The sequence below is a fragment of the Trichoderma ghanense genome, assembly GCF_004382785.1.
Source record: "Trichoderma ghanense strain CCMA-1212 chromosome Unknown scaffold_2, whole genome shotgun sequence".
Classification (NCBI taxonomy): domain Eukaryota; kingdom Fungi; phylum Ascomycota; class Sordariomycetes; order Hypocreales; family Hypocreaceae; genus Trichoderma; species Trichoderma ghanense.
The window spans coordinates 2,661,046-2,676,730 of record NW_027395665.1 but is presented as its reverse complement, the minus strand read 5'-3'; the positions used below and the strand labels follow the sequence as shown (position 1 = coordinate 2,676,730).

The window sequence follows — 15,685 nt, the reverse complement described above, 5'->3', positions numbered from 1 at the left end:
GGAGTTCTGGGGCTGCAGGGTTGGAGTTCGAGAGAAGACAGTCATTTAGAGGGGGGGAAAAGTGGCAGCTCTGGTTTGGGGCGGATGTTCCCAACGCCACACGAATACCACTCGGCAGAAGAGATACTTGGGGATTACCGCGGCAACAGCACCGAACTCGCCGACTACGCCGGCGAGCTCGGAGGCAAGTTTGGGCCGGACAGTTTCCCCAAAAACAGTGTCACCAAAGAGCATCATGTATAAGACGGGCGGCTTAGGTTGCAGGTTACGAGCGTCTAAAAGGACGTCAATGGAGTGAGGGTATTGCGCTATATCACAAGACATCTACTTGATTATAATAGGTGACGAGGGCCTAGAAGAAAAAGAGGAAAAAAAAGAACACCTAGATGAAGTTGTATGTACATATGTCAGTATTTTCTTGATATATTGCTGCCGCGAAGTGATTTTCGGTATAGACCAGCGCACCAAACCAAGGTTATGACGTCGAAGCAACTCTCATCCTGTTCAGAGGCTCTCAACTATTTCTGCATATACTGGAGCCGCAACCGGCCCTACCCGAACAAGCCTACGAATCCCGCTCTACATTAACCCAAGCCTTCTGTCTAAAAGTCAGTTGTTGATCTTTTGGCTGCTATCAAAGCTAAGGGATGTGCTGACGGTTTACTCGGCTTGGTGTAAGAGTCTGCACTGACCGCCCCCATCGTATGTGAGTGAATATGCTGTTATGAATACTGTGACGGCGATTGGCCAGCAACTAACCGACTACTTGAAGATCACCTACACTCCTAGGGGTGTGCTGGTTCATGATTTCGAATATCGGGCACCGCAGAATGCAGTCCGAACAATAACCCCTAAGCTCTACAGCTCGTGAGGCTTCAGCCGCCAACCAGTCTGTTTATCATTCTGCTGGGAAGTATAGCATCGTGGCTAACACATCAATGGGGGAGCGTGTTTATCTTCCCATGTTAGCGGACCAGAGGATTCAGGAGCCTAGGCATCAGTAAACTCGTCGTCGAGCAAGTGAAGCCGGAAATTATCGACAAGGCGGACGCTGTACAGATTGCCTTCTTGCTTCTCATAGCTGGCAATGCTACCATGGTGAATATGATTGAGCTGGTACAGCGACACGTCTCTTTACGGAGTACATTCTTCCCACCTTTAGTCAATAGTGGCTGATAGACATCAAGGAGTTGATATTTTGTTTCATCACCCAGAACAAGTGGCGCAGCTGAAAGCAGATCCCTCACTTGTTCCTTCATTCGCTGAGGAGCTTGGTCGGTATCGTACGGTATCAGCACTGGCCATCAGGAGGACAGCCAACGATAACGTCGAGATCTGTCGCAAAATATACTTCTTTATTTACCAGCACGGGCACTTAACCCAAACTCTCGTTCTAACGTCTGGGGCATGTTAAACAGCTCATCAAAGCAAATGAAGACATCATTGCATCTAACCAATCAACCAACCGTGACGCCGACAGATCTTTGTATCGGCTATGTCACTCCACCCACTGTGTGTAACGATTTGTCGCATTCTTCCTCCAGCTTAAACATGTGATATGGACGATCAACCCCTTTAGGATGCTTGGTGCTATATCTATTCTCGCTTGTGGTTCTTGGTGCTGATTTGTACTCCAAACATCTCTGGACGAGCGTTTAAGAGAGCCACGCCAGCCATGCATTTTCTCTTCCTTCTGGTTCCGGGACCGAGCCTCCGCGATACCTCGTAGGCAGTTGGTTACTCCTTGCATCGCCTGCTGCATTGCCGCTTTAGGCTTTGTCTCCTCCAGCAGTGAGCTCAGTTCCCGTGCGGCGCATAGTTCTACAAATAACGTGCCAACGGGATTTCGCTCTTCCATAGCCTCATTGCTGTGTTGACCGTTCTAGAGAAACGCCCTTATAAGACTCGAGCAAGGCGCGGCTATGATGCCAGAAAGCTCCCAGTCCAGAATCACAGTGACTAGGCCACACTAGTCTCATCGCACCTTAATGTTCGCAAAGTGCGAATCTCCATACGCCAGAAGATCTCTGCTGCCATAGAGCTCGAATTATGAGAGAGGGCTTGCACAGAGGCACCGAGACGCGGCAGCAGATCACGTATATCTCACAGTGACGGATGGACAACAATCGCATGCTGATAGTCCTGCACCATTACCACTATGTAACCTGCAAAGCAGTGGTATTGGACCTCCGATATTGAGAGACTGCACGTGACTCTGAGCTGGGTCAATATCCGACCACGTCGGGGCTGCTACCAGAACGCCTTGTCAATCACAAGCCCAGGAACGACATTCTCCTCATCAACATGAAGACAGGACACGCAATGCCAAAAGTTCGCATGCGTCTTCTGGATACCTAATGTTAGCCGTCTGATCGATGGTACGGTCTAACATTAGACGTGAGAGTTAACTAATCTCGCTTATTGGGACTCCGGGGAGTCGTCGTAGAAGGGTGAATTTATCACCTAATGGATTGTTTGTGTCGGCATCCTAGCGTATAACCCTGGCCACAGGCACTGAAGTATTCTGTCGAACCAAGGCCATCACTACAACCTCGTTGATTCCCTTAATGCGAAGGAGACGGTGGCCGGAGACGCGCAAGAAAGCGACCAGGCAGTCGTTATAGGACTGCAACCACACCGGACAAGTGATAGCTTTCGCTTTCGACGGGAAAGAAGGACATGGATTGAGTGGTATTCGGCTGTAGTGGATAAGGGAAATTTCGAACGTGGAGGCGCCAGATCGAGGACTGCAATCTGGGACCGGATGTGATATCAAAAAAGAAAGAAAAAGGCTTGATGTGAGATGTTCTCTTGGAATGCCCATACTGGACAGATGTGATTACCTCTCCTGTCTTTAGTCAATGTGCCCGTTGGTTCCAGCATTCGCGACCAACAAGTCCGGGCTTCGCCTCGCGTGTCACCCAACGTACATGCATCTGCCCTGGCCCTCTTCACTCCGGGTCGCTCAACGACAGTCAGTTCAGTCTCTGCGGCCAGATGTGACGAATGTCTACAGTCTTGGTTATCTTGGTAGCTGTGAATATTGCATTTCTGGCCTTTCTTATGGTATCTATACCTCTTACGCCAGTTTTTATAGTTAACCTGAAGTTCTAGAGGGCGGTATGTATGACATTCGTAAAGGGGTCAATGAGAACACTTGTGCGCTCCGTTTTGCAGGTTCTTTTAGTAGTCAGCCACTCAGTCATGCAGCAGGGTGAGAAGATAAGTTAGATATGTCAGCCTATTTAGAAAAGGAGATATATCAGTCAATTCGCGGGTAGAACAATACTGTAAAATTAAGAATACTACATGGGCGCAAGACCCTGGAATGCAGTGAGATTAAAATCCTACCGCGGAACCCTGGAATACCACGAAGCGTAGAACCAACGTCGAAGAGTCGGTCACCACAAAGGATAGAACCAACGCCTCTCTGTAGGTCAGGAAGGGTAAAACCAACCGGTGATTTCTTATACTCATTACTTATATACGCATAGGCCATCTTTCTTAGTACTATTCATCTCTTTTCTTCCTATACCTCAGTATTCGATACCCTTTCCACTTTTCGCTCCCTTCGATACCAAGACAATCGTTCACGATCTCTGAGACAATACATTCGTTGCTCCCTACCAACCAGAATGAAAACTCCGGCAATTGCCATGCTGGCGGCCCTCGGAGGTCTCCAAGCAGCAGTTGCTCAACGAATTGGTAGCACAGGGGTGTGGATTGATGCGACCACATGTGACCCCTGGGCGAAGTCCAATGGGTTTCCGGCTGCTGCTGGCTCCGGCGGTCTTTTCACAACTGCTCTTGGTATTCTTGATGAGATCACACGCGCAGGCTTGTATCGCATATACAACCCTAGCAAGCAGTCGCCGACAACCCTCCCGGCCAATGTTCTTGCTTGGGAGAGATATCGACTGAATTCGACCTACGACGCTTTCTTTGGCAACAATACAGATACGAAAGCTTATAATCCAGGCGTTTATAACGTGGCATGTAAGTTATACAGCTGGTCAGGCGAGAGGCAAAGGTTGGCCACTAACACATTTTCACAGTGCAACTTTGGGGAGTTCAAGCTCAATGGGGGGGGCCTACGAATACTAGCGAGCCGTATATCTTCCTGGTCTGCGATGATGCCCCGTATCTGTCGAAGAACAACAACGACAAGCTTATTTACAGTGAGTGTTAAAAGATTCATGGAGTGATCGGTTACATTACTAACCTGCCTAAGCGGACCCTTACAATCATGCCAAACTCGAGCTCGACAGCGATGCTTTTCATAATCATGCAATCACCACCATATGCGCGACAAACGGCCAATCGTCGTACTCGACCGCCAATCCGGATAATTGGTCTCAAAATGTTGTCCTCTGCACGAAGAATATGAAGCTGCCGCTGGGCTTCACCAGCAACGGACCTGCTACATTTGCTGGTGGTACGACGCTTGATGTAGCAGGCAAGAGTTGGCTCGGCGCCCTGTATACTCAGGCCATGTGGACATTTGGCTCTGTCAGCAGTAGGCCAATCCCTTAGAAGCTATCTAGGTTCTCCTGCTGATCTTTTCCATGTAGGTTCCCCTTCAGCACATGGCTTTGCTGCGTCACACGCCATGAGGAACACCAAGGATGCTCAATGGAATCCCGACTCTAATAAGTTTTTTGCTTTCGCCCTGATGCTTGATGGTCTGTTCTGGGGATCTGGCGTTGGCCGGACGTCACAGCAGGAATATGCAAACTTGCAGAAGACCGCTGCTGGTAAGGGAATAATTGCTGCCTTTAGTCTCACTAATATTGAAGTGCCAGCCAGGGGCATCACTTGGGCATCTGGATGGACGCCACCCTACATGCCGTCTGACTCGCACGACATGGAGCCAATCCCGAGAGGTTAGAAACGCTGTGTTACAACGTGTTACACACTGGTGTTATTACCAAGGCCGCCAACGGACATTTCAATTCTGCAATTCTGCAATTCCCTTCTTCTCTTTCTTGCTTTTAGCTAGCTAGCTTAATAAAGCCTCATCTCTCACCTTTTGATGATTGACTAAGCCATTTTGAGCCGGGATCGTTGGCAGGAGGAGATCAAATCAAGATCTCCTGTCAACGCTTTCACATTGGCCCTTGAAGTTGGAATCTGGTGCTGCTAATAAGTCTATCGTAGAGATTATACGATGACCCCGTTCAAGACTAATGTGACAGCATTTCAATTCGAACACCGCAGGTTAACGTCTGTGACATCTTCCTAGTCGCTTCTACTTCTTCCGTAGACCTCCCGTTCTTGCAATGCCCAGCGAGTTATACATCTGTCCCGTCACTAGAGGAAAAGCGGCTGCGAACGTATGACGCCTCGCCACATTGACTGCCAGCGCAGAGGCGGCCATAACCGAGTATGTGTCGACCAGATAGGCACTGGCCGACGTGAAGACAAGCACCATATCAAGGCCAAATGGTTTACCTGCTGCAATGCTGGCCATCCAAGGGATATGGGGAGAACTCGCCCTTGCAGATCAAATAAGGTCGTTAGGAAGAGAAATTCTCCCACCATGCTCATCGTTAGGCGAGCTTTTGGAGGAAGTGATCTTGTCCCAGAACCGGCTCTGTTTTGCTACACCATCCGTTTGTATTATCTCTGGTAGAGAATCCATGGGACTACGGCCAAATCTGCCCCGATCAATATTACAACGAAAGTCAAACCTCCATTTCCTTCCACTCAACCGCCGTCTTTCTGAAAGACAACTGGTATCGCTACAAAGGACATACACATAGTCCGGTAGATAACGGGCATGTAGATCGATAGAAGCAGTAAGTGGTTCAAGCAACAGAAAGGCCTAAAGTATGGGCGGGTCAGTGATCATCCAAGTTCACTCCAAGCAGACATGTCGCTCTTGTTGGCCTCAAGTTTGCTGCGTTAGATATTCCCGTCATCTTGGACTTCTCTGCTCCTTTAGGTAGAATGTACGGCGCAAGAGTCTCTGATACAAGAAGAGCATTGACGATCCACAGAGTCGGCGAGAGAGATGGCGGGCAGTCCAGAAACCCAGCGTTAGCCATGAATTTCACCCACGCCTCCTACTATCGGCCCCAAGGCGGGTCCCACAAACGGACCTGCGGCAAACACAGCCATGGCTAGACCTTGAGCGGCGAAACGGCGATGATACCTCTGGGGTCTGTTAGAGCTGAGGAGGACAAGCTTTATAATAGACGGAAAGGGAACATGACTTTGGTCTATTTTGGATCCTTCTGTCAAAATGATCAACATCGATAAACAGAGACGGTTTAGAGAGGAGAAGTGGGCTTCAGTCACATCAGTCATCGTTAGTGGTTTTCAAGAACGATACAATACTGCCCTTATGCATATAAAATAGATATATTAGGAAGAATGAGATGTTCATATCTTAGGTTCCCTTTTTATTATATACAATAGCCTTAGGTAGCTCCGACGAATATGTGCATGAAAATGTCATCCTCCACGAGTGAGCTTCCTTAATGAGAGACATTGATTGAGTAGAAGTGGACATCGGAAGCGCTCGAACCCTGGTTGTAATTGCCGACCTTGAAATAGCTGGGAGGGGCATCCAGGGAATAGGTGCTGAGCGTCTGTGCTGCACCGCCGTTGATGCTGACGCTGAGGACATTGTTGGAGTAGCTGATGGTGTAGGTGAAAGGCTGACCAACTGGAACATTGCCGACCGTGGTGATGATCTCATTACCACCAGAGCGAGTCTGTTCAACCCCCATGGCGAGAACACCACTGGAGTTGTAATACAGCTCGCATACTGGCTTCGTGCTGGTGCTGTCATCTATGTGAATCTGACCAATGACGGTACCGTGGCCCGAGTTGTCAGGCTGCTCAACAGCCAAAGACACCGTCAGCTTGTTGTTGGGGCTGTTGGGGCTCCAGCTGCTAGGGTTGCTTTCACGCAGCTCTGTACGGCAGTGCTGGCTGTTGGGCGTGGTGACACAGCCGGTGTTTGAGGGAGCTCCCGGCACTTTCATGACCAAGGCGCCGTCGCCGCTCTCGGTGAAGAAGTATTGGTGACCCGGGTCTTGATAACCGCTGCAGCCCTGAAGCTGGGATGCCGGAATGGTAGTTGGGCTGCCCGGGTTGCCGATAGGAAGCTGGAGAGACCATTTGCTGAGGTCGAAGTTTCCACCTGGAGCGCAGCTGGGGTCGAGGGCTGAGGCAGCTCCCAGGAGACTGGAAGCAATAAGAGTCTTGAGGGCAGGCATGATGATTGTAGGAATACCGCTAAACAGCAATGTGTAGTATTGTAGTTCCTTCGCTGGAAGAGAATACCGAGAAAATCAGGAAGCTTTTCATCTGCTTTATATACGCACTTACACGGTGCTCACGACGCATGAAGCTCAATGATCTTGTTTCAGACTGACTAGTAGTAGAACACAGCACTAATACCAAATCGACAGGTACTCGAATGCTTGCTAGGATGGTATGAGCGTAGAATCTCCGCTGTGCCGCAATACCCGGGATAGTAGGAACCTGATTGGTGGACTTTCTCTAACGGTCATCGCTAGATCAGAAATGTGTAATATAGATGAATGAGAGGCACGATTCGCATGCGAGAATGAAATGTCCAGACTCAATTACGAAGGCTTTGGCGTAGGATGGAACTAGGTAGGTATGGGATCGCACGCTCTACTACAGTTGTTGACGGTGGGCATACCCGATGCCCACGGCAAAATACCGCCCCGCATCTCTGTTGCATCCCTGCTCGTGCTTATTATTGAGGCAATCGAGAATACTAGTACCAAATCCCCACATCCCAACCTGAATCAACTGGTGACATCGAGGTGTGAGCAATGCTAGCCAATTGTTTGACTCGGCTTTGCAGAGAAGGAGGATATGATGAGGCCGTAGACACAGGAACAGCACAAATGACCAGCAAAGCTCGTCTCCTGAGTGCTATGAACGTCGTTGGCTGCTATGAACTTCATGCAAACGGTTGTAATGAGTCCAAGCTCACACCAGCAGCTCCTCTATGCTTGATTTTTGAGCAGTGGGGTTTCCGCTCCCATTGAACAGGACCTACAGCAAGGTAGTATCTGCAGTCAATTATCTGTATTCCTGAGTTACGATTCCCATCTCAGACTGATAACCTTATGTATGTATGCGGGCGCACGTCGAAATGAATAGCACTAACACTAATTTTGCGAGCGAGCACGCTGAAGCTAGTCTCACAGAAGCTTTGTTGATCGTCTGTACCCAAATTCAACCGCAACCGGTTCCGATTGCGGTCACTTACAAAGGCGATGCCATTCCACAGCTATCGGACAGAGTTACATATATGGACGGGGCTGTAGAGTGTCACAGAGGGGATGGAAAGGCCACGCCACATCCAACCAACGAGCACCTTCATGTGAATCCCTCGTTGACTACGTTATCTTCGATGAATCTCCCAAACAGAAGACTGACGATTCTTCTGGGGGCCGTTGCCGGAAGCTTAAAGAAAAAAAAATAAGAATAAGAATTAAAATGAAGATGAAAACAGAAAATAGAAAATAAAGAATAAAAAAAAAATAAGCACTGCTAACGAAAACAAGTATCGCACTCCTGATTCAACTTGCGATAAACTGTTTGTGTCTATTATAACACACGACGGTTACATACGAAGTCGAATACCCCAGTGGGAATATCTCCCCCATTCGTCACGAAACAGATTCTGGAGGAAGGAAGCAGTCCAAAGAGCCTACAAAGATTTTGACGGACTTGACCGGTGTTCTTCTGCAGTCTGAAGTCATTCGGAAGGACAGAGGCCTCACCATTGAACTTTCTGAAGCCTTGTAATGAACTCCGCGATGTAGCAAAAGCCATTGGCCAAGGTGGCCCGACTTATGACTCGCTGGATCAGGCTCACGCGATGACGATGGTAACCGCCTGCCAAACCTTGGAAAATGTTCTATTTCCGACCAAAGTGTCGCTTGAGACTAATGATGCGCGAAACACACGAAGGATTGACATTTTGCCTCCTTTTCAACCTGGCCTTGCAATCTGCGATAAGCGGTGACCCCGGGCTTCCACCTTGAAGGAGCCCGCCAATGTCCCGGTGCACTTACCAGGGAGACACACCCTAGTGTCGAAGATGCGGCCGGTTTAACTGCAAAGGAATAATTATAGAAATGATCAATACGGGAGACGATGTCATGAGTCTTCCGATATGCCGAAATTGATCGGTTATTTGAAGCTCGATGCTGGATCCAACATTCTGGCGGAATTTGATGATGATGTCTCAACCACAACCTCGCAATGAACGCGAAGCCCTTCGCTACCCTAATTGAGCTCGCCTTGGTGTAGTCACATAGCCGTCTGAGCTTCCATTCAACTTTCTGGCAACACTAGTACAAGAAGAGGATGAGGGCGACCCTAGATGCCAATGCCACGGGCATTCTTACGAAAGCATCCAAAGAGTAAGACGAAGGACGTTTCCACTTGATGCCTTTCTCCAGAGCCTAGCGAATCTATCGGTCTACTTGTCGACTGGTCCCGGATCTCCTTAGAAAGCGGGTTAGGCGTTGATCGGGGCCCGCATCTTGGGCATTCATGTCCAGTGAATCTGGAGTGCTACGCATCGTAGAGGCTGTTTTTTATCTGTTTTTTTACAGAACGCTTAGAACGAGAGCTTCAAGCTACAGTACCCTCGTGTTCCGCATGACGACGGCCCATGGGGAGTCGCGACGGTATTTTGTCTGGCAACAATTATTAACAGATTGGGGCCATTCGGTGCCTGACTCGTATGGCACAGAGGGCTTTTGCTGTTCCCAAGATAAAGTGGCGGCTACCCCGTAGGTGACGGATATATGACGGATAGGCAGGCGAAGACTCCTGTGTTCTCGGTTGGGAATCATTGTCTCACCTGGGCGACGGAAATGATTGTAACATTGAGCTACAACTACCGGTATCTGGTTCCCAAAGAGGAATTTTCTCCTCGGAACAGAAAAGAGCAATGTGACGCTGGATTTTCTGGCGGACTCACCATCTCGCTCCATGTTGTATGTACTGTGTGTATGTATACCACTATCTACTGAAAAAAAAAAAAAGGAAAGACGAGCTAGGACTATTGCAAAGCTATTATTTGAAAATTGTGGGAAGACTTCGTACTGAGTAAACAACACCGAGATTCCTTCGGCTCCAATGTGCCACGGAGTCCATGGACGACGGACGTTGAAATTTACTTGCGCTACCTATGGGAACATACAGTAGTACTCAGAGACTTAGAAATACCGGAGCTATGAGACTTTCCTAATAAGTACTCCCGAGGCATGAGTGCCCTTCTTCGGCATGTTTAGCCCACCTACGTCAGGGGTTTCCTTGGGAGTGTTCCCCTGAGCTGAGTCCTGTATCTGCAGCAGTCTTTGCAAATGCCGCCGCGGCGATGCAACGGAGCACCGGCTGTCAAATAAAGGCCGCTCCGCGGCACATGTGGATCGCTGAAGCATTCTGATGTTTGACATTCGCCAGTGCGACGTACTTCTAGCGGATCTTGAGGGAGTATGAACTGAAAAATTCTTCGTACTGGGCTGCTACTCCAGTAGTTAAGCGCGTAAGGAGAATTTGGCAAAGCTCCGTACATCGGGGGCCGGCACGGCACTTGCATTGTTTCTGTGGCGCGCTTTTAACGCCGATAGGCTGATAATCTTGCGGGAGCCATCTCGACGGCCCGCCAGCCACATCGTTTAGAACCGCCACGAGGCGGAACAAACGCAGATTGATGACCAATGATCCGACAGAGTAGCCTGTATCTGAAGGCAGTTTCTCTACACCGACCAAGCCAGTCATGAATAGGTATATGTAAGGTCGTCAGGGGTAGGGGCATGCCTCTCACCGAACCGGGAGCTTTCTTCCATCCAGGTACGCTATTATACATTGTACATACGCGTAGCTCTCTGGGCTAAGTGTCGCATTACTGGCTTGCCTTCTTTGCCTCCAGTAGAGACACCGGTGGTTCGCTGTGCTGCCAGTAGAGTGAGTCGACATCACGATCTTTCTTGTAGCCGGAAATATATGGCGCGTTTTGTGGACGGGTATCTCGGCAAGGCTATAGATTCCTTTCCACATCTTCTGGTGGTTTCCATCTCCTGGCGGTCCGAGGAGCCAACAATAGAGCACACGCGACGAGGGAATAAGAGCATACTGTATGGAGGTAACCCAATGTGATAACCAAACTTAGTATGACCATTTTCAAATGAAACCTATGGAGCTGTAGCGTCGCACGAAGTATGCCACAATCCGTGGACTCGGCTTATCGAAAGTCCACGATGCTGCATCACCAAACACTTTTCTCAAAAGGTGCTAAGAGCCGAGGCTTTATTCTGGAATACTGATTAGCATGCAAAGGCAATGTACTACCCCATAATATGCGCTCGATCCTCGGGACCGGCTCTCATCAATCTTCCACACCGACAGGGGGTCAAATGATCCACTTAGGTTGTCCCTGAAAGGCGGTTGACGGCTTCGGTTGTGGCGTCGTCGGGAGTTCCGATCTACGATGTATGCCGATTCCAGAAGCGCAAAGGAAGCAATAGCCAGGGAACTGGATGCGTGACGTCTACTATAGTGTTCATACTTGGATTATCTGCCGTCGCGAGGTATATAAAGCTCCTGTAGTGCCCTCCAGGGAATCCTCTCACAAGCTGCGCCAGAATCACAATATTCTCGATCAACTGCATTTCAACCCTTAATTCCAAGCGATTTAAAACCCCGGTGCTGCCTCCCAGAATCATCGAACATGTGCGAACAAATCCATCCAAGCCTGCAATACGGCCGGCGCCTCTTAGTCAACGTCGTTGATGAGTACGCGGCTAAAGAGCCTGAACGCCCGTTTGTTTATCAGCCTTTGTCCAGCAACCCCAAGGATGGGTTCCGTCCCATCACGTTCAGGGAACTCTCCAATGGTGTGAACCATCTTGCTCGCGAGCTCCTTCGTGAAACTCCGGAACAAATTGACGAGAAAGACGAGTTTCCCACGGTGGCCTACATTGGGCCAAACGACGTACGATATGTTATCGTCATGCTTGCTTGCATAAAAGCTCATCACAAGGCCTTGTTCATCTCGCCTCGCAACAGCCTTGAAGCCCAGCTTTCGCTGTTCAAGGCCACGGACTGCACTCAGATCATCTATGATGCCTCGATGAAGTCCGCCGTAGAGTCATGGCTTCAGTCGTATCGCATGCCGGCAACGGTAGCTCCCGACACGGATGTCTGGCTTCAATCAACGGCGCCTCACTTACCATACGACACGCCGTTTGAAGAGGCGAGATGGCATCCAATGTTGGTTATGCATACCAGCGGCTCAACCGGCATTCCGAAACCCATTGTTGTTCGCCAAGGAAGTCTCGCCATCGCGGATACTCTTCGAGACGAACCACCTCTGGACGGTGCTCCGTCAATGTGGAGCTACTGGGCTGCCACCAGCTCAAAGATATTTTCACCAATGCCCTTATTCCATATGGCCGGAACTGCGTGTACAGCCATTTTCGGAATATACTACGGGGTTCCTATGGTGTATGGCGTTTCAAATCGTCCCCTGAGCGCTGATTTGGTTGCTGAATGCCTGGCCCACTCGGAGTCCGATTCGGCTTTGTTACCTCCATCCATCATCGAGGACATGAGTCTGAATGACACACATGTGAAGCTCTTAGCCAAGCTCAAGTTCACAGGCTTCGGTGGAGGTAAGAACAGACGATACCCCTTCTTTCTCATCCCTTTCCTTGATGGGTAGCTGTTAACAAATGCATAGGCAATCTCTCTCCTTCAATCGGCGATGATCTTGTCAGGAAAGGTGTCAAGCTGACAAACGTCATATCCTCAACAGAGTAAGTTTGACTTTGATTCTTCTCGATGCTTATGGCTAACAAGACTAGGATCGTACCGTATCTGATCCACTACCAGAGGGATCCTGAGTTATGGCAATGGATCATCGTCAACGCTGAGGAAATGGGCGCCCAGTTCCGCTTAATCTCCGACGATGACATTTACGAAATGTTTGTTCGTCGGAAACATCCAACTGAACCGCTGCGACAGGCTCTCTTTTACACCTTTCCGGACAAGACAGAGTGGTCTACGGGGGATATGTACAAGAAGCATCCCACAAAGCCAAACCATTGGCTCTACCATGGCCGTACCGACAACGTCATTGTCTTTTCAAACGGCGAGAAGCTCAACCCTGTCACCATCGAGGCCGCTGTCGTCGGACACCCCGCTGTTAAAGTCGCCCTTGTGGTCGGGCAACAAAGGTTCCAGCCCGCTCTTATCTTGGAGCCATATGAGCACCCAAAGGATGAAGCGGCCAGAGAAGCTCTTATCAACAGCGTGTGGCCAATTGTGGAAGAGGTCAACAAGGTCACCGTGGCCCATGGAAGGATTTCTCGCAATATGATTGCCATCTCAGATCCTACCAAACCATTTGCGCTGACACCGAAAGGCACCCTCCAACGAATTGCGACGGTGAAGCTCTACAAGGAATTCATCGATGAGCTGTATGCGGAGACGGACGAGGGCATCGAAATGGAAGAAACACCGTCATTGGACATATCTAGCCCCGAAGCTTTGACGCATTCCATTGTGGATGTTGTCCGGTCGAAGGTTGGCAAAGTTGAGGTTGACCCCGAGACTGATCTTTTCAGTATCGGAGTAGATTCGATGCAAGTCATCAGTCTTTCCAGGATTCTACGCTCTGCCTTAGAATCTGCTGGCGTCAAGACGGACAAGGATACTGTTACTGCCCGTGCCATTTACGCCAATCCAACAATCAGTGGTTTAGCACGGCATCTATATTCGACGGTCATCAGTGGCGACAACGTAGGCGACGCAGCTGAGGAAGAGATTCGCGCCACGTCTCGAATTATTGAGAAGTACACCGCCGACCTACCGCCTCCCAACACGACGCAGTCCGATCCTTCGGATGAAGAACAGACGGTCATCATCACTGGTACCACAGGATCGCTTGGTGCCTATATGCTAGATCGGCTGATCAAGAATCCCCGAATAGCCAAGGTGTTTGCTTTCAATCGTGGTGTGGATGGAGGACGCTCTCGCCAGTCTGCCTACAGCGCTGCTCGAGGGCTGAGCACGGATTTCTCAAAGGTTGAGTTTCTTGGTGTCGACCTCTCTAAGCCACTGTTCGACCTCACTCAAGCCCAATACGACAATATCTTGGCCACGGCTGATCGCATCATTCACAACGCGTGGCCTGTCAATTTCAACATCAGCGTTACTTCGTTCGAGCCGCACATTTTCGGTGTCCGCCAACTCGCCAAATTTTCGAATCAGGCAGCCAAGAGAGTTCCAATCATTTTCATCTCGAGCATTGGAACCGTGAATGGCTGGACGAAGCAGGAGCCCGTTCCTGAGCATCGTCTTGATGATCCGACGCTGCCAAAGATGGGCTACGGACAGTCAAAGTATGCTGCCAGTTGCATTCTGGATGCGGCTGTGGAGAAGTCGGGCATTGCGGCCGCCATCATTCGCGTCGGGCAGATTGCTGGCCCGCGAATCAAGGAAGGCGTTTGGAATCCCCAGGAATTCATTCCCAGTCTGATCGCCAGCTCGGTTCACCTCGGCATGCTGCCAGACAGCCTCGGGCCCATGGACGTTATAGATTGGACGCCAGTTGAAGATATTGCTGGGTTAGTTTTGGACGTTGCCGGAGTCACCCAAAAAGTTCCCCTGTCAGACATTTCGGGCTATTTCCACGGAGTCAATCCATCAGTTACGAGCTGGGCCGAGTTGACAAGGATCCTCAAAAACTACTATGCAGACCGCATCAAGGCTATCGTCCCTCTGGATGAGTGGATTCGTGCCCTTGAAGCAAGCGCTGTGAATGCTACAGCCGAGGATGCAGAGAAGAACCCCGGAATCAAACTCATTGACACCTACAAGGGAATGGATGAACAAAGAAGGGCAGGCGTTGGACACGCCTACCTTGATGTGACGAGAACCGTGGCACACAGTCAGACAATGAGGAGTCTTGGGCCGATTGACGAGGACTTGATGAGGAACTGGTGTGACCAGTGGAAGTATTGATTGAAGAACGAATGCGAGATTTCGCTGCCTATGTATATATGGGATAGACTACGAACGGATTGAGAATAATCGCTGATTCATTCTGTAGACAAGATATGGCTTAGTGACTTCGCAATAACCGCTCTAATCAGTGTGTCTTACTGGCGAGTGACTTGACGGGCAAGCACATCGCCTCGTTTCACTTTACCTTGTACGACGTCTAGTCTCTGCTTACATTGGTGCTTGTCCGATTCCGTGATTCAATGGACCACACAGATGTCAATCACGGGCATTGTCTAAAATTAGGCGTTATTCACCCCCGCTGTTCAGGCTCGGATGAGGATTACTCTGATTAGGCTAACAGCTGGACGTTCGTCATACGTTTCTCTGGCAGGCAAGCAAACAAGCAAACAAGCAAACAGACGAACATGATGATGACAGCCGTTTTATGGTGGTTGTCCTACATAGCTTCTGCGATGCCTCGATCGAATAGCGTATGGAACGAAGCCACGTAACGACCGCCAGCGACGACTGCATAAGCTCATAAGACGGACAGAACAAGGCGTTTCTCACCGGTGCATCTTTCCCTGAATTTGAGCCTGACTGGCATACGAAAAGCAGGCATAACCAATAAGGTAAGAAAGGCGTTGAGCAGAAGACTGCAGGCTCTCCA

General features: G+C 49.6%; 4 protein-coding genes across 4 annotated transcripts; 3 read left to right on the top strand and 1 right to left on the bottom strand.

Moving 5' to 3' along the window:
• Positions 1-724: 724 nt before the first annotated feature.
• On the top strand, positions 725-1,520 carry CCMA1212_003283 (NADP nitrous oxide-forming nitric oxide reductase; the record flags this gene model as incomplete). Its single annotated transcript, XM_073700635.1, has 4 exons — positions 725-867; positions 978-1,116; positions 1,229-1,327; positions 1,419-1,520. 4 exons carry the CDS (start codon positions 725-727, stop codon positions 1,518-1,520), a joined length of 483 nt encoding a protein of 160 aa, XP_073561630.1.
• A 2,115-nt stretch (positions 1,521-3,635) lies between these two features.
• Positions 3,636-4,888, top strand: CCMA1212_003282 (uncharacterized protein; the record flags this gene model as incomplete). Its single annotated transcript, XM_073700634.1, has 4 exons — positions 3,636-3,996; positions 4,056-4,178; positions 4,232-4,516; positions 4,572-4,888. The coding sequence occupies 4 exons, from the start codon at positions 3,636-3,638 to the stop codon at positions 4,886-4,888; spliced, it is 1,086 nt and encodes a 361-aa protein (XP_073561634.1).
• A 1,591-nt stretch (positions 4,889-6,479) lies between these two features.
• Positions 6,480-7,226, bottom strand: CCMA1212_003280 (uncharacterized protein; the record flags this gene model as incomplete). The annotated part of the gene is made up of 1 exon (XM_073700633.1): positions 6,480-7,226. The coding sequence occupies one exon, from the start codon at positions 7,224-7,226 to the stop codon at positions 6,480-6,482; it is 747 nt and encodes a 248-aa protein (XP_073561635.1).
• Positions 7,227-11,737: 4,511 nt separating this feature from the next.
• On the top strand, positions 11,738-15,033 carry CCMA1212_003279 (Iterative polyketide synthase CazM; the record flags this gene model as incomplete). The annotated part of the gene is made up of 3 exons (XM_073700632.1): positions 11,738-12,680; positions 12,749-12,824; positions 12,873-15,033. The coding sequence occupies 3 exons, from the start codon at positions 11,738-11,740 to the stop codon at positions 15,031-15,033; spliced, it is 3,180 nt and encodes a 1,059-aa protein (XP_073561549.1).
• Positions 15,034-15,685: the final 652 nt, after the last annotated feature.